The 26,966-nt window shown below is 36.3% G+C and overlaps 1 protein-coding gene across 10 annotated transcripts in view; it reads left to right on the top strand.

Annotated features, from left to right (window-relative positions):
* LOC103060191 (neurexin-3-beta) overlaps positions 1-26,966 on the top strand; it is a 758,042-nt gene that overhangs the window by 603,617 nt on the left and 127,459 nt on the right. For 6 of the 10 annotated variants that reach the window (XM_088145265.1, XM_088145264.1, XM_088145262.1 and 3 more), the window contains 2 exons: positions 9,053-9,139; positions 20,685-20,992. In XM_088145265.1, coding sequence (XP_088001391.1) covers positions 9,053-9,139; positions 20,685-20,992 — 395 coding nt within the window. The remainder of the gene's footprint in view (positions 1-9,052; positions 9,140-20,684; positions 20,993-26,966) is intronic. The other 4 variants (XM_088145267.1, XM_088145263.1, XM_025167867.2 and 1 more) reach the window with 1 other exon arrangement.

The following is a 26,966-nucleotide window of genomic DNA, read 5'->3' as shown; positions in this document are numbered from 1 at the left end:
AAGCAATCATTGGCTGCGTAGGTGAATTCTAGATTGTTTGTGGAATGCTTAATGAGATAAATAGAGCAACACACCAATAAAAACCATAAAACCCATTGTACAAGGTACAGTGGCATGTTTAAATTAGCCAGGAAAGAACATTTACGAATGAAGTAATTGTCATTGTGTGTGTGTGTATGTGTGAATTCTGTTTCATTTAGATGGTTTTGGAGAGTGGAAGAAAGGAAGTAACACTTATTGTTTATGCTTACAATATGCCATTTAGTTAAGATTTTTTTCTCTCACACACAATGCATATTTATATTTGTGTAACTTTGCCTTTTAGAAGCATGAAAAGTTGCCAAAGTGACTTCCAAAAAACTTAGTGGTTCTGTCTCTTTCTCTCTCTCTCCGTTTTCCTTAATTTGCACTGATAATACAAGCAGATAAAATGAGGTTTTGGAAATAAACAATTATAATGGTCAAGCTTGCATTTACAAATGGAAAAGGGCATTGATATACGTACTTTTGGCCACAAGTAGCAAAGTAAATCATGAAAAGTGTGGCGTTTAAAAACTTTATCTCTTTTCTCTGCTAAGAATCAGATTATGACATACAAAATATAAATGACTGAATGCTTATTAAGGAGGGTTTTTTAGGGCTCTTCACAGAGTTTTGGTGCCACTACTATGAATTGCTTTCTCTCAGGAACTCCAGGTTAACTGTCCAATGAATTTGTAAATTATGATTAAATTTTTTTTTGTATACTAAAAACACTACTGATTCCTGATGAGGTTTATGTTGTTTTAATCAAAACTGCCTCCTAAAATCAGCATAGTTTAATGGATTACATTTTTGAAGTTGGTACCATTACTTTCTTCACTTAATATTGCATGTGTATAATTATAAGAAACTTGTCCTTTAACTCACTCTTGTCCATGAATTATGAAGATGAATACATTCTCATACATGTGTTTTTACAGTCTTCTGAATGGTTGACATAAATAAAAAAAAATAAAAAGGAATATGAAAAGATTCTAATGCTATAGTTTAAACTTGGTTGAATTTCCTAAAGTCCTTCTGTTTTTCCCCTAATTTTAAAGGTATCTTGCTGTGTATTTTAACACTGAAAGATGCTTTCTATAGAAATAACTTTCATAATAAAAATATAAACTTAAATTTAAAATCAAAATTTTGAAAGAGATGGTAGAGATTAGTAATTCATTTCCTGGATTTGAAGAAGATATACAGCTTGCTGTACAGAATTTAATTTAATTTAATTAAATCTAAGTACTGTTAATAAGATTGTACATATACTTGTTCACTGATCTGCTATATTTCTTTCTATTCAGGACTTTCTTTCTTCATCATCCAGTAGCTTGTTTTTTATCATTAATTTCTAAGTTATAGTTAAGAGCAACTATATCCCTTAGGATTTGCAGGGCCAACCCTACCATTAGCTAGAATGAGACAGCCACCCAAAATAGTGGACGTTAAGAAACACAGCACAGTGACAAGATGGTAGAAGATAAAGAGCTGTTATCTCATACAGTCTGCCTTGTAAATCCTAAATTAGTATGCTGCCCTTAGTGTGATAGAGACTATTGTCCTATTTCAAGTGCTGATTAAAAAGTTCAGTTGCATTAATTGGCTTCTGTACATATAACGGGGAGGGATACCATTTTCTTCTTTGCTTTATAGAATAATAGAATGTATGAGCTGGAAAAGATCTTATTGGTCATGTTCTCAAACCTCTTGTTTGTACTAAACCATCCTTGTCAGGTGACCTTTCAGCATCAGTATTTAAGCCTCCAAGAAGAGGCAATTCACCTCTCTTCTAATCACTGTTCTTTTGCTTGACAGCTCTTAAGATCAGGAAATCCTTCCTAATATTCAGCCCCAACCCCCTTCCTTTTAATTTTAACTATTCCACTCTTGTCCTGCCCTTGGATCCAACAAAGAACAGTAGTACTCTGTCATGCACGTGATATCATTTTAGACGTCTGTAAATAGCTATTCTATCTACCCATAGCCTCCTCCTTTGCAGACTAAATATGTCCAACTTCTTTAACCATTCATCATTGGGTGTAGTTTCCAAACTCATTATCTGAGTAGTACTCCTTTGAACCTGCTCGAACTTCTCTGGGTCCTTTTTAAAGTTCAGTGTTCAAAACTGGATGTGGTATTTCAAGTGCAGTCTAACCAGCCAGAGTATAATTGGAACTGCTACCTCATATGAGTGGACACAATACTTCTATTAATGTAGCCCACGTTCTCATTGGCCTTTTTAGCTGCTACATCACACTGCTTGCTCATGTTCAGCCAGTGGTCCACTGGCACTCCTAGACCTTTCAGTTTTGACAAATATGGATTCGGAAGTGATAAACATAAAAATAAGAGAAAAGGCTGAAAGAGTTTATTAAGCATAGCATAGTAAAAGAATAACTTTGACAGCAAAGCATAAAATAAATAGAAAATATCTACATACAAGTCAATAAAATAAGACATGGCAATATTCAGTAGAGGACTGTAAATAAAGGGCTGAATTTCATATCCCTTCAGTAGCTGGGAGGCCTTCACCCTCATGAAAAGCAGCTATAGATAATTCTACAGATTGTTCCAGCTAGTGTATAACACTTTTCCTGGATAGGTCTATACTGAGGCTCAAAATACCTAGAGCATTTGTCATCTTTTATACTTTTACAAAATATGGGGGGTGTAAATAACACAGCACCTGGAGATGGTTCAGTGTGGTACAACTTGTCAACAGTTTGAATGAAACCCAAACATTTGAATAATTGCCAAGGACATTTCATCTAAGATTTTGTCCTTGGCTTATGTCTATCTATCCTCTTTTCTCAAGGTGTTGGACTACGTTGTATGTGTCGTTTACACTTCTTCCCTAATAGCTACCAAAAGTTTATGAATCATCCCCTCCATCCTACCTGGCCTACCATGTGCCTGGTCTTGGCAAAACAACCCTAAAGGAAAGAGAGAGCATTCTTAAGCTAAACTGTAGAGAACATGACTAATGAAGGATGGGGGTGGGGTGGGGGACGGTTACAGAGGCCTTTGTACTTTTGTACTTTTGGGAAAGGTACAGCTTTAACTAGCCATACTATGCACGGGCATCAGGAGAGAAGCTATTTTATACAGGAAAGCATAGGGAGAAAGGAGTCATATCACTTAAACCTCTCTGCTGTTACAATAATCTGCAATACCACTACACCTTCCCATACACCCTCTATAAAGTCATAAAGTCAGCAGATATCATGTTGTTTTCACTACATAAGCAGTGAGCCAGACTGGAGTCTCTAGTGTGAGAGTATGTTCAGCTTAGGTTCATCTTGGGTTCCCTGCTTATAAACCAACATGCTAATTATTGAGGTGGCTTTCAAGAAATTGGGCATCAGCTTCAGTAAATAAAATGTCCCTGTTATTTTCAGTTTTGAACTATGTATACTTTCTCTGATCCAATCAAAAAGAATTCTACAAACTCTTGTGTGAATTTAGCTAGAATCCAGTCCTGATGCCATTGCTGTAATGCTGGTAATTAAATTCCACAACTTTTAAGTAGGTTAATCTTTTTCCATTTCACTATTTTATGCCTTGATTCTTGGGGAAGAAAGGCAGGCAGGCAGGCCAGCCGGCCAGCTGGCCGGCCCACTCTACTAGATATTGTTGTAAAGAAATGCATATTGGTGTATTTTCCTTTTCCTGCTCATTTCACATTCTGTATATGGATAATTTTTATTCAGTGATTGGAAGGGATGCATGAAACTGTTCTGAGGAATTTTGCAGATCTTATATTAATTCTGTATATGAATTCTTAATGTTTTGCTTGAAGAAGAGTCTTAAATACATGTTTAAATAAAAATTGATGACAACATTTAGATCCCAGAGTCCACTGAAAACTGTGCAGCTATGGAGTGGTGATCATTCTTCTACTTCTTTGGTTGCCTGTTCTTCTGTCCTAATCAAGTCTCCTTGATCACCCATGCTTACATCCCAATCTACTGACCTGCTGTCTTTACACAGTTTGGTTTCCACCTTCAATTCTCATTCCTTTCTCTTGATCCATTTGCTGTAGCTCATATTTTGTTGCTGGAAGGAACTACCCAGAGAGGAGTAATAATGTAGCAACCATTTGAGAACAGTGTTTTTGATCTCCTTATTGACCTTATTGACTCTAAAATATAGACTTCTTTCTATATTTTTTCTCCTTCTCTTTCTTATTTCTTCTCTCTCTCTCCTTTTCTTTAAAAAAATTTAGGAAAACTCAGACATGAAGAGTTGATCCATCTAGCTCATATTATCGAATCATACTGATAGCAGTCCCTCAGGATCACACAACCTTAAAAACTTAAATTACAATGTCAGAGAGTTCTGCATTTAAACCATGCATTTGCCCACTGTTTCTGATCTGTATCACTGTCTCGGAGCTGTGACTCTGTTCTGCAACAGAATTCTTACTAAGGTTAGCTGAGAATCAGATTGAATAAAAGAACAGATAACCACTTTCATTAGATCCAAAGGGAGTTGCATTTCCTTTATATTTGGTTTCCTTTAAGTTACGTTTTTACTGATCATGTCATAAATACTACCAATGACCTAATCTATAAAGAGTATAAAACAGTTCTAAGACTTGCAGCTCTCAGGCTGCATACAGTCCTCCAGGTTACTTTGTGGGGCCCATCCTCATGCTTAGGAAAGAATAAGCCAGAAAAGTAGAAAGCACACAGCAGGGCAATGATTGCTGGACATTGAGCAGTAGCTGGTTGATCTCTGCCAATCTTCCTTTAAGCTGAAAAAAAAGTACAGTTGCACCTCGGGGCGGGCCATCCAAGGGCCAGCTGCACCCTTAGCCCTACAACAAGGCACTTTCAGTCTCAGGACTGGGCCCTGTCAGCTTGCTTCTGGTAGTAAGAAGTGTGGCAGTGGATTAATTTTCTTCATTTCTGACTCACTGAGATTTTCTATCAGTGTACAAAAAGGCTCCAATGTTCTGGCCCTCAGGCTAAGGAACTCTGTGACAATTTGAATTTCAGACCCCTGGTCTAGAATAACTTATTCTCTTTGGCACTCTAATTTCCACAATTCCTTTATAGGCATTTATGTTTTCTGAACATGCATTTTTTTACTATATAATACATTTCTGCCTGTCTAATCTGATTTATGTATGGTGAGGCTCAGCAATTCTCTCATTCTGTTCCTCTTTTGTGCTTTGTTTGTTTGGAAGTTGGTCTCTATGCTAAATAGTACTCAAGTAATTTGTTATATGAATATAGGATTTTTTAAAAAGGACTTTGGGATCTCTGTCCTCTAGATACTTATACAGGGACTGTCTCACCATGAGAATTTCCTTTCCTGAATAATTGGGGACACTATTCCAGGCATTTGCAAACCAAAAACTACCCTTTGTATCACTTGTGATTGCACAGAGAATATCTGTACAATACAGTGATTGACAGAGAATATCTCCTTTATTTTATTTAGTCTTAATAGCAGAAACCAAGGGCAGTGCCAGGCTGACATAGGGTATGAGGCACCAGTACAAGAGATATATGTCAGCAATTCTTAATTAACTTTTTTTTTGTTGCAAATATGACAATATTTGTAAGAGTTATACATACAGTATGTCTGTGGAAAGCCTTCTTTCAGATATAGTGGGAACTGATGAAGACAATCTTCTACTGAAGTTGTTTTGTCGTTCTGCTATAGCCAGCTGGTTTTTTTACCACTTACTATAATCTCTGCCCTTTTTTCTAAACCTACTGAAGAGTTTTTGTTTTGTAAATGTCTCAGCTGATTTTAATGTGGATCTTCCATGATATAGTCCTACTTTATGTCTGAATTTCAAGAAACTGGATGGACATTTGAATGAAAGTGACTACTATTACTGCTAAAGTTTAAAATTAAGTATGAATTACTGCTTGATTATTAGTCAGACTATCAGATTTGTCTTGCCATTCTCTATGGAGAACCTAACTGAGCTTGAAGGCCTGGCTCAAAGTCTAAAATGGCAGACTCAGTTTTAAGCTGTGGTTTCTTTTCAACTTAAAGGAAGATCCTATCTCTTACATTCCAAAATACTATGCCCCTTTTGGCTTTGATGTGAATGACTTTTTTTTTTTCCAGAAGAGAAAAGGACTGTAAAATTTGAAAGAGTTGAAAGAAGTGGCTCAACATAACTTCGGGCTAAACTATTTTCAATTCTGCTTACTGTTTATTTATTTATAAGTTTTATAAGCCACCTCACTCCTGAGACTTTAAGGCAGTATATACAGTCAAAGCATAATATGTTATAGAGAGTAAGGAAGATGACTTTGACATAGACACATAGGATCTGTTGCCTGGGCAAAAGGGGCTGAAGAATTTTTTAAAGTCCAGAATGTGCTAATATTTGGAAGTGACTCAGACATATGCCTCCCTAATTTACTGAACTATAAGAAGGAGGAAGAGGTACAGTGCAGTCAGACTTACAGGTTTCTGTTATTATTGCCAATCTCAATAAAAGTAGTTTTAGCTTTCCTGTGGAGTTGATTTCCTGGTCTGGTTTACCTAGTGCGGTTGACATACAGAATACCAAGATAATAAAAAAGAGCATAACCTACTGTATATTCAGTACTTATTTTGGCAGAGAAATTTCCTTACAACCCTTTATGGAAGAAAACTTTAGTGTTCTTTCTCCTAGAACACCTCTCTTGGATCCAGATATCCCCCAGTAGGAGGTGGAGGGAGGTAGAAGGAAGCTAACTTTCCAACCCCCTCTTCTTCGCATCAATACACAGCTTCACTTCCCCCTGCCCAGGGTCTGACAAGCATTGGTGTTCTCCCTGAGTATGCTGAGTAGTACCACAGGAAACTGAAGGGAAACATGGAGTTTGCTTTACTGTTGTTGTACACTCACCACAAATACTTTATCAAGAGCATTCACACCAAAAGAGACCTGACTCATTTGAAGAAAAGAGAAAAAAAATGAGAGGCAGCAGAATTCTGAGATGGTGGCAATTCATAGGGTAAGGAAGAATCACTCTAGGAGATGTAAAACTCCTTCTATATGTAAAATTCCATATGAAAAATATTTTCATGACCTGAGTGGGTTGGGTTTGAACATTTCCCTTTGGAATACTAAGTTTCTGAGTTTTCTTTTTGAAGGAGGAGGTGCCTTTGTTTTGTTTTTGCTTGCTTTACACAGGAGAAACGCTGAAGTGGAAAAGATAACTCTGTCTTTAATCTTAGAATTAAGAAAGCAAGGTAGATTAGGTGAAAAGAAAACATTAAATTTTTATTTGCATTACCTGTTAAGCAACCAAGATAAATGTATTTCCCTACAAGTAGCAACATTCTACTACATTATGTGTAAGATTTGCCTACCAATGGTTGCTAACAGTCATTGATGTTAAGGGATAATTTGCTTTGTTTGTTTTATAGAATGTACTTTTATTGGTCAATGACAGAAGTAAAGTTTCTGTCTGTCTGTTTCAGTCTTTAAAAAAGGGAAAACAGTAAAAAGAAACAGAATGCTGCAGACCAGCTTGACATTAGTACCTGAGAAAATTCTAGAAAGATAATAAAGCAGTGGCTTGCAAACACTTAGAAAGGAACAAAGTACTACTAGAAACCAGCATGCAGCTGTTAAAATAGATTGTGCTAGATGATGATGATGATGATGATGATGATGATGATGATGATGATGATGATGATGATGATTTTACAAAGTGACTAGATTAGTAGACTGAGGGAATGGTCTGGCTTAGATGAGAGGATGTTTTTCTGATTTGCAGGTAAACATAAAACTTAGGGGGTAGAGCGAGATTGCTAACACCACAGGAAACAGGTTCAAAGTTCAGAAGGATCTTGGTAGATGTGAATATTGGACCTCATCCAAAAATATGCATTTTAATGGTACATGTATCTGGAAAAAAACAGATGTACAGGTCAAGATAGGCAGCACCTGGCTCCACAGTAGTAGTTTTGAGAAGGAACTGGGCATCCTGGCAGACCACAGCTTAAGCATAAGCCAGCTGTGTTCTTCAGTTGCCAAAAGAACCAATGCAGTCTTGGACTGCATCAACAGAGGCACAGTGTCAAGATCATGCAAAGTGATAGTTCTGCTCTGTGTTGCTTTGGTCAGACTGCATCTGGAATACTGTTTAATTCTAGTCACTTCAATAGGAGAAGGAGGTTGAGGAACTGGAAAGAGTGCAGAGAAAAGCAACAAAGATGGTGAGGGTATTGCAGGCTAAATCCTATGAAAAACAGTTAAAGGAATGGAGAAAGTTTAGCCTATTGAAGACAAGGCTAAAGGGAGGCAGGATAACTGTCTTCCAATACTTGAAGGGCTGTCAAAAGGAAGAGAGCATGAATTTATTATCCATGGTGCCTGATTGTAGAATAAGAATCACTGATTGAGACTTTACAGAAGGAGATCCAAACTCAAAATAAGCAAGAATTTCCTGAATTCATTTAAGCAATGAAACAGCCTGCCTTGTGGGGTTGTGGGTACAATGTTTGGTCAGCCATTTGGCTGGAGTAGTACTAAGATTTCTGCCCTTGGCAGGAAGCTGGACTAGAAGATCTTGAGGTCCTTCCAATCCTATGATCCTATGATGCTGTATCTTAAGTTAGCCCTAGATTATGTGAGGCACTTTCTATGAATGCTTGAAGAGGGCAGTGGAGTTCCATGTTCAGGATTCCCCATGATCAGGCAAACTTATTATTCCAGGTTCCGATTCACAGCATGTAAAAGCATGAGGAGGTGAGGAGAAGCAAGCCAGCATGATTCCTAAAATTGATATGATTGAAAGGGTTTCTGTGTTACAGGTAACTCTTCAATAACAAACATGCTTGAAATATGGAAAGGATGTTCTGGATCTTCTAGAATTCCAGGAAATGAGAGTATGCTGTTCTCTACCATGTTAAAAGAAGACTAACTATATATCTTCATGTTTGTCTTTTAAAATTCCTTCATAAATAAATGAATAAATCAAAGCAGCTTAGGATGTTTTATTTTTTTAACAATTTCATTGACTTTTCAGATTGTTTTTAAGCTGTTTTTTAAACTTTAAAGGAAACACTGATACTGCGTTCCAATTGGTAAAACAGAAAATCCCCTTCAAATATAACCGACCCGTAGAGGAATGGCTGCAGGAAAAAGGTAACCGTTGTTAAACTTTCATTTTAAATCCATTTGATTCTAAACCCTCATTTTTAAAGCCTGCAAATAAATGTTTCTTAAACTGGAATCGCCTGCTGCATAAATGACTTTTAATTTTCATTATAATTTGTGTCAACCTCCACCTGCCATATGTTGATAAATCATGCTATAATACATTGCTATTAAAACAAAGTTAAAGGGACAAAATTCAAAGCTTACTATAAAAAAAAAATCAAAGAAAGAAGCAAAAGCTAAGACGCCACTTAAAAAACCAAAAAGCAAAATGGAACAATATGTATTATGGCAATATAACCACTGCATGAACTATTTTTAAATAATATATATAATCTACATCTATATATTTATCATCAAAGTTGTCTTAAAATTGTTTAGAAACCTAATTCTTCAAACGTTATTTTCAGATTCCCCATTCCTTTTTAAATAATGTTATGGCTGTGGCTGTCCTCATCATTTTAATGAAGCTAATCTGTTCTGGGTATTTATTTCTCCAACCCCTGAATCCTAGGAGATAGCATTTAAATGGTTATATAAGCCACATAAGTAAAAGTGAGAAAATGGGTATTTTTCAGAATATATCCTGTTCCAGTATTGTCTACACACTACAGCAAATCATGCTATTGAATTTTGCTGTGTGTGGCAATGCCCGAATCGCATATGGATTAACAGAATGGACCTGCAGATACATTTCTGCAGTACTATTTATTGATGCATAAGTGAGAATGCTAGTGTCAGGATCTACGCTAGTGATGGAGCCACAGGTAATTGATTCATATTTTAAGACTAGCTATTCCCATCCTTGGTTGTACCCTACATATATCCTATACTTACCCTAAGGGTAAATCTTATTGAACTCAATTGATTTTTCTTCTGAATAAAGTTGTATGGGCTTGAGTATTTGATGCGTATCCTAATCTAAACACAAAGGTGAATCCATCTCCAAAAAATATACATCTGTATGTATATTTACACAGCACCATTTTCTACATGGGCATTCTAGATTGAAACTATTGAATGTTAAAAATGTAGGACAAGTCATGCTTGTTTTCTGTTTAACAGTTCACAAATCCATTGATTTCCCAAAGTAATATATAGTCCTCCGGCAGAAGCAACTCGAATAAGCACACAAATACATTGCAATGGGTTAATGAGAATTCTACATTTGCTTAACTGCTTTTCAGTGAAAGTTGACTGGAAATGTTCCTAATGGTTCATAGGCCAAACCTTATGGAATAAACACAGTTTACACTGAGAGTATTCTAGGGGAAGTTAACTATTTTTAAGCCCAAGTATCCCATTTCAGTTAAGTCTCAGTGACTTCAACCAACTTGAACTCTATCAATATATAGAGATATTTTTGTATGCATATTATTTTTCCCTTTGCATACATTTGCTTATAGCATATTGAAAGTTGTTCCTGAAGTTTTTCCAAGTGTTGAGAACTGACCTCCAGATACTGTACCAGTCAGAAGATAACATTCACAAATGTCATGATGCACACAGTTTCTGTCATGAGCCTTTTTGAATTTTGCTCATTTGAATAAGGTATCGTTATTTTGCTTAAGGATATTGCTTCAAGTCGTACATGCTGTATCAGAAGGCTGACCCTTTTTCCACAGATTGGGTATGATATAAAATAAAACAGATCAGGTCCAGTTTTGTAATTTAGGAAAATCTGGACCAACTTTTGCTTACCTTTTTAAAGTGTCCCTTCTAGAAAAAGAATTGGGTGACAACCAGATTGGAGTGCAAAATTGCTTTTGATTTTAAAAGCATATATTGAGTAAACATTTTGTTTATTTTCCCATTGCTAAGGTGACCTTACTAACAGGTGTCGAGACCTTAAAATTGCTGAACAAGACCTTGGTAATTGCAGCAATACATATATTTTAAAAAAATGTTTTTAATCTCTAAATGTGAGAAAGATTATAAAATGTGCTAAGGAAAGCTCTTAGTAGGGAAGGGTGGCCCATTAAATGCATAAATAAAAGAAAGATAAGCAGAAATAAAGGAACCTAGGCAGAGGATAAAGGGTGTGAAGAAATTTACCCAAACAAATCAAGAGAAAATATGACTCGAATAGACTGAAAAATTGGGAATGTAATACAAACTGTTCAGATTTTGTCCCTAAACCAATTTGACCTATTTAGGAAATTTTAAATTGTGGATAGGTTCCCAGACATTCCCAGTATTGCTAGTTAAGACTACAGGAAAATCAACACCATACCAATGGTGGGCCCTGATGAGGAACTTAGATTCTAGCATGATTGCAATGCTACTTTCAGTCCTAAGGTGAAAACAACGCTCTCCTATATTAGAGGCTGCAAAAAAGCATGAAGTGCTTTGAAGGAGACCTTCACTCAGCTCCAGGCCTATGCATTTCCCCATCCAGATATTTGATACCCCTCGTTTATTTCCCTTCACTAAGGGAGATAACAACATTCAGGGTAGATAGTCACATGTGGCTGCTAAGTTGTATTTAGTTTGATAGGTCATCAACTATACAGGCCTGACCTAAAACATTCTGCTAGTGCTATGTCTTATAATTAAGGAGACAGAATCATAAACAAGATTGAAACTCATTAATGTGATCTGCCTTTATGTGAATAGATTTTTAAAATGTAAACACATTTAGTCTAAAAAGTGGATAACTTTCTCTTGCTAATCTCAAAGAGATAAAGTCCCTTTAACACTAAAGACAACAGTAGCCTTGCTTTTGTTAAAACCAGTGCATGCCCAATGCTGTGATGAAGCTCATGTGCTTGAGAAACCTGCTGTTATTTTGTAGTTTTTCCCCCCTCTCTATAGTTTCACTTTTGTGCTTCTTGTTCTGTTTCTTTGCTTCCTAAGCCTGAGATAAGCATGCTGAAGCATTTTTACATGTCTACTGTCTTAAGAGTTCTCAAATTGATGTTTTTGCCATTGTCAGTGGTGATGGTGATGATGATGATGATGAAGAAGATTTGATAATGTTGCTTTGTTAAAAGACAATCACACAAGAGAAGCATGATCTAAAGAAAACAACAGAGATCTCAAATATTTTCAGGAAGCACAGGGGGGAGGTGGGCATTGATATAGAGTGTCATGAAGCATTTTGTACTATTTAGTAGGGCTGTGCACACTTTAAAAATGATTCAGAAGATCTGCTTTGACTTTATGCAAGTATTAGCACAACACCAAAGCAATCATACATCTGCTTTTAGGCTTCCATAAGCATTACATTAAGGATGGGCTCTTTAATTCTGTTCATTAAAACTTCCACATCTTCTTTCAAGTTCACACAGAAGGCTGAAAAAATACAGGTCATAACAAGCAGAGAGGTTGTATGCTTGGGCAAAGTCCAAAGCATACTCCTTCCAAATTGTTTTTGCATCATGACAGCCCTGCTATGTAGCTGTATCATAGAATGGGATATACTATCATTTTCTATAATATCAGAGTTTTTAAAACATGGTATTTTGATTTCATGTTATTTGGACATGTGATAAACTGTAGGGTGGGGGTAAACCATACCTGTACCAGCCTGTCATTTATTCACTCATCTACCCTTGCCAGCCCATGCAGTCATTCATTTATTTCTTAATGCATCGAGAAAGTCTTATGTCAGACAACCTCGTAAAGATGATGAGTGAGAGGATAGATAGCTATCAAAATGGAACATGATAAATTGATGGCTGCCAAGATGAATGGATTGCTCTGTCAAAGAGAGAGCACTGAGAGTAGCTATCTGCCAGACATAATGGACCTATAGTAGAATAATTTATAATTAACACAATGGATGCCATGCCAAGAAAGTTAGGTGGCCTTGAGTCCCAGCAAAATTAATGGCACTTAAGTATATAATGAAATTCTTAAGTGTTTTTTTTCTTAAGTGACTGAAGTGCGGGGGCGGAATTAAAAGCACGTTTGCAAGGAATGCCAGAGCTGTTTCTCCATTATAGGAAAGAGAGAAAGAAGTAAAGAGAACAAAAAGATATTTAAGAAGAAATCAATTTAAATGGATTATTCTTGTAAATTTTTATCCAAAGATCAATTAACTGAGTGATGCTATATTTTTACGCACATTTACTTAGGAGTATGTTCCATTGAATAAACATGCATAAAGATATGCTCTATCAATCAATTAACTTCACACATTTTATTTGTATAAATATGAAAATTAGAATTAAGTTTAATTCTCTTCTGTAGTTGGTAGTATCTGTTTATAACTGCACTCTAGCTGGTAAACAGAAATGAAATTAAAATGTATTTGAGCCTTCAAGTGTTTAAGAACAATTCAGTGTTTATGTTAATATACGTAACCATTATACATACATTTTCATTATATATCAGCCTTCTCCATTCTACCATCTTCTGAGTCTTGGGGACAATAACTCTAGAATTCCCAAATAGCACAGCCACTGGAAATGCTAGCTGGAAATTCTGGGTATTGTATGCCCAGCCTATCTGGAGGGTGCCAGATTGGGGCAAGGGCATGGTCTTGATACGAATTCACACAGCATTCCAGTACAGTGGTACCTCGGGTCATGAACTTAATTCGTTCCGCGACTCTGGTCGCGACCCGAATTGGTCGCGACCCGAATCAAATTTTCCCATAAGGTTCAATGTAAATACAGTTAATCCATTCTGACCCCTACGAATTTGGTCGCCAACTGATTTTGGTCGCGTCCCGAATCAAATTTTCCCATAAGGTTCAATGTAATTACGGTTAATCCGTTCTGAACCATATGTATTTTTTTTTTTAAAACCACAAAAATATGAAACAAAATACAGTACAGTGCAGTACGAAGAGAGAGAACGCTAACCTTGCTTGAGGCGACTTCTGGCGTGGAGGACAGGAAGGCGGGTGGGGAGGCGGTTATTGCTTGGAGGGAGAGTCCCCCTCCCTACAGGAAGCCACGACCACGTGTCACGGCAGGGAAAATGGCCGCGGATCCTGTTCGTCACCCGATCTGGCGTTCGCGAACGGAGGCAAAATTTTGCGAATGGAGCTGTTCGTGACCTGAATTGGTTGTGAACAGAAGCGTTCGTGACCCAAGGTACCACTGTATTTCTGCCCAGTGTTATACCGTGTGTGTGTGTGTGAGAGAGAGAGAGAGAGAGAGAGCACATGCTTCCATTTTATGATGTATTGAAAACAAGCACCAGCTTTTGAACTATAAAGTGAGACTGGGGCTACTGCATGCACCATATATTCCCATACAGCTAGGCTAACAACTCAGAAATTGCAGACATAACTTGCTGTTTCATGTTTTCCTTTTCTTTGTAGAATAGGAAGCATTAAAATGCAATATACAGGGATGCAGAGATCTGCTGCAACTCGTTCCTGTTTTAAGAGTAAAGCCAGGGCAAGTAATCATGATGAACTCTGGGTAGCAATAAAGTGATTATCTAAAGACTGCCCAGTGCTCACTCTATTGGCAGCAGCACCCAAGTGTGGGAGAGGGTTATATACTGTCTTTCTTTTTCAGACTGAAAAAATGTGAATGAGAAAATAATTCTAAATATATTCAAGCATATATGTTGCTGTGTGCGGGAAGATGCAGTATATCATACAACTTAGAATAAATTGGTTGTTGATAGCTGATTTGGAAGCAAACGGCACAAATCCAAATCATCCATCAGCTGCTACTGCAAGTATTCAATTTTTGACAGACAGTTGTAGACAGAATAAAGATTTGTAGGCTTAACTCCCAAATTCAACATTACAAACCAGACCAATGCAGTCTGTAATGCAGTTGGCGTTCTGATGCACAGAGGTTTCTTTTTTTATGATTATTTTTTAGATTTCCTTTACTATTTTGTTAATAGGAAAACCAGATTATACAGACATTTGTGAATTCAAAACCAAATCAAATTAATTTAAAGAATTACCGGTTATACCTACACTGGGTGAAATAGCTGCAAGCAATGCTTGTCTTTTTTGTAAACTGTATCAGCCCCACAAATGGAACAAGGAGAGCCTCATGTACAGCTTAGTGACCACTCATTCAGCCATGTTTGAAGTTACCATGACACTGAATGAGGAGACTTAAGGTTGATCCTTGAAGTTGCAGCCGTTGCAATGTCCCCATGGTCATGTGAACACAATTCGGGCGCTTGGCAATGGTGTGCAATTACGATGGTCACAGCATCCCATAGTCACATGATCAGCATTTGCAACCTTCACTGCTGGCTTCTCACAAGCAAAGTCAGTGGGGAAGCTGGCAAGAAGTTGCAAGTTATGGTCACGTGACGTCACACTTAACGACCACACATAATGCACTTAACAACTACTGCCGGAACTGCTGCCATAAGTTGGCATGGTCATATGATCTTATGTGTTATGACCACATCACTTAGCAATGGAGTTCCCAGTCCCAATTTCGGTCATTAACCGAGGACTACCTGTACTACACAATTTGCAATATCTTAGCCACAATGAGCTCCCAGTCACTACCGTGGTACATCTGAAATAGAGAATATCTGCAAAACTGCTTACTTACTTTCTTATTTGAATGAGATCTGTGATATTAGGAAAGATAAAGGTCTGACGTGACATTTCAACTATGCATGTTTCCTCTACATTTTTCTTTCTTTTTCCCCATTGTTTTCCACTTGATCATCAAGTAAAAACGTTTCACACAAGAGGTTTTAGTTAAAAGCAGATCCCTCTAGAGACATGTGATTGTCCTTTTAGCAAACACACAATTTTAATGTCAGTGTTTTGTTATAAAATGTAGCTGTGCTCTGTGTTGCATGCCTTTGTAGCTCGCTAGAAGAAGAAACCATCAAGAATAAAAAACACATGCATTTTCTTTTTAAAAAATTAGGTCATCTCTTTCAGGTCATTGTATCTAGGATGTTGGAACAATATGCATGGTTCTACTTCTAAGAGAGAGAAAAAAGAATAAGAAAATAAAATAAAGCTTTCTCATTTGCTTACACATGTTCAGTTGCTCTCCCTCACACACCAGCACCAATGGAGTTTTACAGCCTTTTTAAACTCCTATTGGAGGACACCGATTTTGGAAAGCAACACCCAAGTAAATATTTAAACCTCTCTTGCCCATTCACAATGGTTTTGAACTAGATTGGGGTCCTACACGCTTGTTTAGCAACAACAGCAACAACAAGCAACCAAAAGATGAAATCCAAATTTGGTTTGATCTTATGTAGAATAGCTCTGTGAAACAACTTAATGAACAGAGCATGACGGAAATACCACTAATCTCAATAGCTAGTCAATTCAATTAATTTATTGGACTTTGAGGCTGCATAACTCTCAAAAGACTCTGGGTGGCTTACAATATTTAAAATACATAATTTAAAAAACTTGACCACTGGGTCAAAGCCGTATCAATAAACTTCACAAAAGTTGTGAGGGCTCCACAAACATTCTAGCCACAGGCCTGGAAACAGAGCCAGGTCTTCAGAGACTTCCAGAACACTTGAAGAGTGGGAGCCATATGTATATCTGGGGGGATGTTGCCATGAGGCAGAATGTACTAGATCTGGGGCTAGATCTGAGTTTTTTGGATAAGCTAAGCACTGTTAGAGTATATAGGCCGACTCTAACAGTCCCTACCAACTAAGAATAGAAGAAATTCATTAAGAAAAAAAATAAGATGCACAGTCTACCTTTGACACATTCAACTCTATCTCAAAACAAATTAGTCAAGGTTGTTGGAAAGTGGAAGCATTAGCTAGGAAGGCGATGCTCCCCTTCATTGGATATGTTCAGATATAGTCAGAATAGATAACGGTCATGGATCCTTTAATTTGGATTCCAGAATTAAACAAGGACTGGAGTCAATGGCCTAATAGTCTCTTTCAATTTCCAAAGGCATTCCATAGTTCTGCATTTGAAAGCTGTCCACTTATGACACTCTGAAGAGAACGTGTAGGGCTGTGCAGCATTTTGGATTCAAAGGAAGAACCATGACTCAGAACATGTTGGCTTTGCATGTAGGATTTGTTGGAAACTCCTTAAACCAAATAAATCTGTTCCCAGGATTGTGTAGCAGATACAAAGGGCAGCTGCAAAACCCCAGGAAAAAACACAGCTACTTGAAGGTGTTTCCAACAGGCGCTATATGCACACCTATGTTCTTTCCAAACCACATCTCCCCCTTTGATTCAGAAACACTGCACAGCCCTATAAATGTATTCTGTGAATAACAAGTCTTCTAGAAGTAAATTCAACAAGTGCAGTTTTTACTCTAAATGCTATATGACAATTATACCCTACCCATCCTCTGGTGATCTCCAGATGATGGGTATAGTAGTTTTTTGTCTTTGCTTTCCCCCAGTCTCCTTGGACTGTTAAAGAAATCAAAAGTATGTGTTTAATGGAATCTACTAACTTTGCTTTGGTGTTCATTAGAACTGAAGAAAGCCATTATCAGAATACCAGTTGGGTCTCATGGCAGCCTTTGGTCTATTGTAGAGAGAATAGATTGGAAAGGACTGGAGGAAATTATATAGATCACTTGTCCAGTCTCTAGAAGTTATTTTTTAAAAGGCCATTTTCTAGCTGTTTGTCATAGAATCTGGTCATAAGTTTTGAAATCTCATCACCTCTCTGCTCCTTTTGTTTCTGAACTCCAGAGAAAGGGATAGAAAAGCGCACAAGGGAAAATAGAAGTAAAAGAGTGGCTCTTACAAGTGAAAAACTACTGTTCTGTATTGTGGAAAGCTATCAACATCTGAAGGAATTGAGAGAAGAGCTTTTGCAGGATTTCAAGGCTGGATGAGACTTTTCAAACTGCAAATCTGAATTACTTCAGGGATATCACGGCTTTCCAGGCTAGGAAACTTTCCCCAAGCCATATATTTTGACCTCCTCAAGGGAATTGATTAATTCCTTTCAGAAATGTATCAGTTCAAATAACATGGGTAACTTTTGAGCAGAAATTCTAATTTTTGTGGAATTCTGTGGTACTTGAATAGCCTATACATTCTTTTCCTTATAGAAAAGTCAGAGACTGATAACAAAGTGTCTGCCTTAAGTGTCATTTTCCAGCTGATGACACTGCATGAGAATAAATAGAAAAAGGCAGTTTTTAATGTTATAGTATCTCTGAAAAAAAATCCTGTGAATAGAACTGTATGACCAGCTTTAATGGGAGCCCATCAGAGTTTTCCATGTGATAGCTGATACCATCATGTCATTACTTGAAAGAGATTGCAGTGAACATAGCCATATTATTACAATCATCTCTATAATCTAAAAATGGCTGATAAGTGAGATGATCACTAAAGCAATTATTTTTATATAAAATAATTGAGCCTAGCCAGATTTACTATTCTCTCACACCACAGATAAATGCAACGTGCCACTCCTGAAGATATATGTAACAAATCTATATGACAAAGAGAAAAGGGCATGAGAGGAAACAGATCTTGCAACAGATTTCAAAAATGAAGATTTAATTGCTTTCCAAGGAAAGAGTATATCAATCCTTTCACTTTTTTTCTTTTAATTTGCTGTTTTTACATTTGTACACTAGTCCATCTTTGCTTAATGAAGATCTGTTTCTTGTTACGGTAGTGGAGAGCACATGAAGATGTGCATTCCACTTCCTCAAACTCTCAGCATTTCACATAAACATCTACTTTGCTTGGTTAGCTAGGATCCTCCTTGGGAATAGGAATTCCTTTCAGATACATTTCTTCTCTTGTCCCAATTCTCTTCCCCATGACCCATCCTGTCACCATTAGATGATGCAACACCGCATCACCACTTGACTTCGAGACCTGCCACGACGACCAAAATTGGTGAGCTCCCCCTCCTATTCTGATCTACTTTAATCACAGGGAATCAGTAATGGGGTTTAGATTCTACTTTACTACACAGTGGAATTTGGCATTTTTCAGGGTGGAACAGAGAAAGAAAGTGGTGAGTGTGCAATGGAGGAGGGGAGGGAATGGACATGTGTGTGTAAATGTTGGGAGAACTGGATTGAATGAAATAATACTAATTCTGCTTTATTTTCTGAAATGTGGTTAGTATGTTTCTTTATTCAATGGACATTTACATTTAATAAAATCTAAAACACACTAATAAATATTAAATTCAGGGTGAGCTTACATATTGGATTTATCATATGAAATTTATAGCTGTCATTTGGAAAACTGAATGCACAGAAATCTTATATACAAGGAATGTAATTCTTGATAATTTCTGATAATTTTCCAGAAATGATGGGGCAAGAACAAGACAGAGGGAAAATGTCTATCAATTTTTGAAATGTCTTTTTGAATTAATGGAGTGAATATGTGCTTGATTTGTGTGTAGAACAAAGAATTGGCCATTGTTTGTGGGATTCATTCTGACTAGAATTGCATTCTTCCTGTGTTCCTTTAAGGAATTGGGAAATTCACTTCTGAAATCTCAAGGAACTCGATCAGATTCACGGTGTTGATTTCTGTACTCTCTAGCCAGATATGAGATGTCAGCAGTCCTGGGTCAAATTTGGGTCTCTGACACATCATTAGCCCTGGAGAAGAAAGTGATTTTTGGAGAAAGTTGGTCGGTGGATACTGTGGAACGTGATAACAGTTCACTTTGAGATACTTGTGTAGCCCAGGCTCACCATCCTGTTCTCTCTTTTCAAAGTGTCCCTCCAATAAGTTGGTTGCTACTCAAAGCATAGGCTACATTTTAGAAGTAAACCTGTGTCTAGGAACTGATACTTAAACCATAGCTGGGGCTCACATATTAAAGAGAAGGCTATGAAAACCCTTCTCCCTCAAATTTAGTTTTCTGCATAAAAGAATTATTTTGAGTAGTGTTACAGTGGGTCGTCTGATTCCCCCAACTTCACTTTGAGATGATTATGCTCACAGTTTTACTGTGAGAGTGAGGTACCCAAAGTATAGAATTCTTTGTTCATATTAATTTCATTTTAAGATACATTTTTCTTCTACAGCAAGGATAATCCAATATTGTCTTGGAGTTACACTTTATTTGACTATAGATTATAACCTCCTCATTCAGAACTATATATTTTTTATGTTGTAAGGGTATATTTATTCATCTCTTAATGTATGTTTATGTATTTCATCTTTTTCCAAGTCATAGGACAAGACTAAATCTGTGTTCAGTCCATGCAAGGATCCAGTTTTCTTCAATTGCATAATATGCAACGACTAGAATAGTTTTAGTGATCTGAACTCTCCCAAGTTCTCAGTAAAAGATTTGTAAAGTGCTTGGTCTTAAAACTGGATTGAGTTCCTGACAGGTGAAATTTGAAATCCTGGCTTCTGCTAAATGTGTTCACATTTATGGGAATAAGACGAAGAAAATCTGGATCTATTGTTGTTATTTGTTTGATCTGGTTTATCCTAATTTATTACACATTGAGATAGTTGTTTGTAATATTGTCCTCCAGTCATTCAGCCATCACAATAGCCATCACCACCAATGTCAGAAAACTTGCTCTGATCTTCAACCCATTCAACCAGAACATAGCATAAACAGTTTGCTTTTAAAAAGGGGAAACAATATTACTGGCAATAACATTATTTACCCCCCTTCACTTAGGACGACAGTTAACGATCTTCAACACCCAGGCTCAAATAGCCATTGGAGGAAAAGATAGAGGGCGTCTCTTCCAAGGTCAGCTTTCCGGTCTTTATTACAATGGCTTGAAAGTCTTGAATATGGCAGCAGAAAACAACCCAAACATCAAAATCAATGGAAGTGTTCGGCTGGTTGGTGAAGTGCCATCTATTCTGGGGACAGCTCCCACAACCTCTATGCCACCTGAGATGTCCACCACTGTCATGGAAACTACCACTACTATGGCCACTACTACAACACGAAAAAATCGCTCCACACCTACCATTCAGGTAAGTTTAATTTTTTGTGTTCCTAATTATGTTTTCAGGCCATTTCTTCTTCTTCTTTTTTTTTAAGATCCATGTTTTTCAAATATCACCAAGATAAAATTCAGAACAAAAACTGAATTTGCCAAATTTGGGAAGTTATTTGTTAATTACTAGGCATAAAATTACTATTTTAGTCATGAATTTAACAGTGTGAAGAGTAAGATTTGATTTTTTAAATCATTTGATAAGTGAATCCTGTGAATTCTTATACCTGGTGCCAATGCTTACATGTAAGCCAACTGGATTTTCTGAATGCTTTTATTCCCATGTCTGTTTGCAGGCTTAAGATCAAGTTGAACAGTTACAATTTGAAGTGCAACCCTTCCAATATTCGTTTAAATATCCAAATGGATATCCTGCCTATTGACTGGGAGTATCTCCATCCAGCTCAGTTTTATTTTAAATATGTTGAATTCATCTATGTCCATTAATGACATGAAAAGTTTGTTTAGGAGACCTACAGGTTTCTTCAGATTCTTAGAGACAAACTCAAGTGCCATTAGCATAATTTGTCCAGTGGCATGGTGCATAACACTCTTCTAGTGATGTCATGTAGAAATTAAAAAACAAACAAACAAACTGATGGATAAAATAGATCTCTTACCCTGTTTAATTCTTGGCTATAGAAATTGATCGATACAACTTAGACCATTTCAGGCTAGAAGTCAAATAAAATGATTCCACAAAATCAGTTTCATCTAGGAAAGCCACTATCTTGCCAGTGCTTTATTCCTAAAAAATCGATTGAAACTGATAATTATCCTTGTTGAGTCCATTTAGGGTTTCAGGACAAGTTGTCTTACAGCTACTTCCTTGAGATCTGCCAGTGGCATGTGTTGTTGATAGAGACATTAGCACAGTCACTCCCTAGCTAATCACTTTCCTATATATTTTATTATATAGCACAGGGGGTAGACCTTATATCTCTGAGAATTCAGTCCAAAACAATCTATACATTCAATGTATATAATAAGCACACCATGCTTTTGTCAAAGTGCATATGAAATGCTTCTGAAAAATAATTATTAATTGCCTGCTTTACATTTTTAACTAGACCAAAGGAAGTAAACCCCAGTAAGCACATATACTCTGATTAAAATAGTAGCAAGCAACAGATGTTTTATACTGCACATTTTACATTTAGGTAGGCATGTTGAAGTTTAGGTATTTTTAGCATGTATAGAATTATTTTATGAGTAGCACTTATTAAGGAATCTATTTATTAACTTATTAAGCAATCTAATTATTTACACAATACTTTTACAAAGGTTTATTTTCCCTTTTACTTTGATTCTCCACAATCCTGGAGTATCACTGATACTTGAACCAGTGTGTGTGTGTGTGTGTTTTAATTTATCTTTATGTGATAGTCCTTATCTTTAAAAAATAAATAAATAAACACTGTTATCTTCAGTGAGACAAAAACTGTTTTGAGACTCTTATGTCTCTTAAATTGCTAGCCAGTATCCATAAAATGCTTACAACCATTTATCACAGTTGCTTGTCACAGGTCTGGCTCTTTTACATCATGAAACCCAGATAGCACTGATTCATTTAAATTATTAGGTTCAAGAGATGGGGCATTATATAAAGAGCTCAAGTACAACTGTCCACATATAATTCGGATTGCAAATAATAGTGAACAATTTGGAATTCCTTCTTCATTATCTTATTTCTTTCATTCCTATACAATCTGGGAAACTAAGGGATAGTGAGCCAGCTTTTGAAGTTTTTTCATGGTACATCTGAAATCTGTAAAAATGTTCAGTATTCAGATGGAATTATATCAGAGTCAACATCACTCAAATATTATCTCACCCCAGTTAGTGAGATATCCCCACTCAAGCATTCTTCAGAAATCTTTGGACATGATATATATGGCTGCTTGACTGATGTGCTGAAGTCACTGCATTTTTGAAAAAAAAAAAAAGAATAAAGTGATTTAATAAAGTGTAGATCAGTCTTTAGCAACATGGTTCAAACAATAATTTCCTGGATCCACCCACACTACAACAAATGGACTCATCTTGGCTGATATTAAAATGGTAACTCTTGACATTTCATTCTTCTCACCAGAAGGAAGATGAAAGTCAATATGCACTTCTATTACAACTCTCTGTTTCTCAAGAGCAAATCAGTTTATTACCATCATGGTGCAAGATGATTCTCCTTTTCATTCACTTGGCAACGATGTTCGGTTTCATCTGAATAAGCCATAATAAACACAGGGGATACTCTCTGCTAGAGGTATCTTGGGAGTGTGCATAGTCCTATCTTTTATACTGAGCTTTATTTAAAGCAACAACCTCTACCACAAAAATACCTGTTCCCCTTTTTTCAGAATTATTTATTTATTTTATCAGATTTAAATGACCATCGACGTTTCAGCTAAATGCATACAGAAGCTTCTCTGTGATTAGGAACTCATCTTTATCACATTATATAAGTGATATGTGGTTAGGCCACTATTTAGTTAAGTAGATTTTACTTTACCGATAAGCAGCTATAATCTCTATGCAGCTACTATTTTAGAATCGTCTTTCTAAGTTGTGTAGCATTCTGTGGATTTGGAAAACCTCTGTCTGTTGATGCCAGTAGAAATTAGTGAAACTAAAAATATCTACCTGAGATTTTATGTTTGTTCTATTTAATGAAGCACCTCTGTATCTGACTGTCAGAGTTGCCTGCTGACCCTAACTAAAAATGCTGATTTAACCGCCTCACATATGAGTTTGTTCTGTACTCAGGTTTAAATTACATATGTGGAAATTACATGTGTGGTGTTAAATTGTTCTCAGACCTCAGGGCCCTGACGTACTAGGTTCTTCCATAAAACAGTATCTTCTTTGGGAATTTCACTTTGCCTTGCTGCTGTGCATAGAATATTGAAGCATATGGTAATTGTGCACTTAAATGATTCTAGTTTTACTACCATTATGTCTTGGAGTGCAGATTGTTGCTATGGTAGGGCTGTGCCACATCCAAATGAGAAGGATGCTGTTTTTGTATTTACTTGTGCTATCATTGGAGGCCTTGCTCCTGTAGTTGAAAGTTGTGTACTTGGCCTGGCCACCCTTCTTAACTGACCAGATAGCTTTCTTAATTTTTTAATTAGCCAGAGAACATTGTATGGGCTCACACACAGGATCAGAACTTGTTAATACTGAAATGGGAAATCTCTGTAGGCTGGACTGCACTTATTTTTTTTTTTAAACATATTGGAAGAAGTCAGTTGCAAAACACTGTTATACTGCTTCCAGGAAAACTATATGACAAGTACATGTGTTTATCTGTAAATTTGCATGACAACTTAAGTGACTTCTCAGCACTGATTTGTCCCTATGCAATCCTCTTAATGTTTCAAAGCATTCCTAAGCGATAGGTGTATAGAAAGACAGTAATTGCTTCCTCAGAATTTTCTAGCTAGCTATTATTTATTGGCAGTCCAGTTGCCATCAGTTGATACTTTACTAACCAAGGCCATGATACTATTTGGGCTGAGCTAAATGTCCCTAAGATTAAATAAGGAAATTGTGCCCTAAAATAAATCAGTTAATTATGCTTGTCACACTTTGCTCAGGCACCTTGAGGCTAAATGCTATCTAGACGTTCAGATATGTGGCTATAAGAAACAAAATGATTCAACTGTCAAATGAAAGTGGATGCATGCAATCATGTGATATCAAAGCTCAAAAATGGAAGAATTCTATTTCACTCTCCCTTGCCCCCATCCCCTGGTAGGAATGAATATATTTACTAAGCCCTTTAAGTACAAATAGAAAGGGAAATTGCACACTGAATCTTATTCTTCCCATTCTTTCCTGCAGTTCTCAAAAGAGTCTTTCCAGAAGATTGTGAGGGTGGAGAGAATCTACTGAATGTTGAAAAGCTTTAAATATATCTTATGAGTGCATTGGGAAATCACTCAAAATCTATCAAAGAAACTTCCTGTTTTTGCTGATCCCTCCTTCCACTACAGTTCTGGAAGGCTCAGGCCATAGAATTTTGAGCAAGACATTTCTATAAGATCTGGCTCTGGGAACACTTATTTCCACTGATGCCTTGTGATGGTGAATGGCAGAGGAAATTTGTCACTCTGATTAACCTACAGCTGTCAGGAAAGAAAGATTCACTTGTCTTGTTTGCAATTGCCAAGGTATTTTTTCACCCCTTCAAAAGAAAAAGAAAAAATAGGAAAAGAAAATTGGCTTCTAATTTATTTGGTTTTATTTTCATATACTGACCACAAATAGTTAAAACAAATGAAAGGATTGGAATATTCATTATTTCAGGTTGGTTTCACGGGATCATTCAAATCACCAAAAATAGTATTTTCCTGTCCTACATTTTATTCCAATTTAACATTTGTGTTCTTTGCAAAATTGTTGCTGTAATCTTTCACACCAGCATAACACCCTAGTTTTGATATTCTACTAATTTAATTGGTAGAACACCTCTATGTTGTGATTTCTTTTTAACTAAAGTCACAGTGAAGATGTCAACAGGTCAAAATTCATGCGAAATAGATCTTTTGGTGGAAGAGAAGAAACTATTTATTATTTGTTGTCATTTATTCTTTGTTGTATGAGAATCCCAAAGAAGTATGGTAATGAGCAACCTCTACAAATTTACAAAATTCAAACGAAAGCAAAAACAAATGAGTATTCAGTGGTAATAAGTGCAGGTGAATACTTAATGTTCTATGTTTTTTTAAAAATAAATTGTATTAAAAGATTTAAAGAGAAGATAAAAACTAACAAACATTAATACAGAATAAAGAAAGCAAAGAGAAAGAGAAAAAAAGAAAAGGGCAAAAGTGTGGAAAAAATAAAAAGAAATAGAAAGAAGAAGCTTCTAATTTCCTCTTGAGCAAATACAAGTATAATTACAAAATTATCTCTTATTCTATGGTTACAAAAAAACTCCCCACTTTTTTATTATTATTTTTTTCTAATCATCAAAACCACAAGTTGTAAGTGCATTTTTTTTCAATTTCATGCAAAAAGTCTATAAGGGGTTTCCAGTCAGCCATAAATGTAGATATTGTTTTTTCTCTAATCAAGGAAATCAATTTAGCCATTTGTGCAAGTTCTATCATCTTCACCAGCCATTCCTCTAGTGTGGGTAATGTCAAACCTTTCCACTTTCCAACATATAGTAATCTTACTGCAGTTGTCGTATATAAAAACAAAGTTCCATAACTGTTTTTTTCTAGCTGTCTGTCCATTAATCTCAGAAGAAAAGCCTCTGGTTTCAATTGTACATTATTCTTTAAGATCTTCTGAATTAGTGTATGTATTTGATTCCAAAATTTTTTACACGTCCACCGCATGTGATAAAATGTCCCTTCATGTTGTTCATATTTCCAACATAAATTTGAAGTCTAGACAATTTCTCTGATGACAAATATCAACCATACATCAACATAATGTAAATTTCAATCCTTTCAACCATATATTTTCCATTGATCCATTTGTATATTGTAACCAAAAATTTTAGCCCATTTTATCATACATTCTTTCACTTGTTCTTCTGTTTCAAATTTCAACAAAACTTTGTACATTTTAGCAATAGTATGTTCATAATTTATACATAATTCTGTTTCAAACTCAGTCCTACATTGTTCAAAACCATAAAATATTTTATCCACTTTAAACATTTCTGATAACTGTACATAGGAAAACCATTGACAGGTATATATATATTTTCTTATTTTACAATCCACTCGAGAAAATTCTAGTATATCACAATAAGTTAATCATCTTATCATTTCTCATCTATAAAATGCTTCTTGTGCTGAGAGCCACAGAGGTGTTTTCAGGCACAACTAGATTTGTATTTATTTCATATTCACAAAATGGCCTGCCTGACATAATGATTTTTAAAATCTACATTATCCTTAGCTTTGCTAAGATACCTATGCCACCAAAATCTC

The sequence above is a fragment of the Python bivittatus genome, unplaced genomic scaffold (assembly GCF_059951505.1).
Source record: "Python bivittatus isolate LINGU-HERP-01145 unplaced genomic scaffold, Pbiv_v1 ctg000480_np1212, whole genome shotgun sequence".
Taxonomy (NCBI): domain Eukaryota; kingdom Metazoa; phylum Chordata; class Lepidosauria; order Squamata; family Pythonidae; genus Python; species Python bivittatus.
Note: the sequence above shows the minus strand (reverse complement) of the source record. Positions and strands in the feature narration are given on the sequence as shown.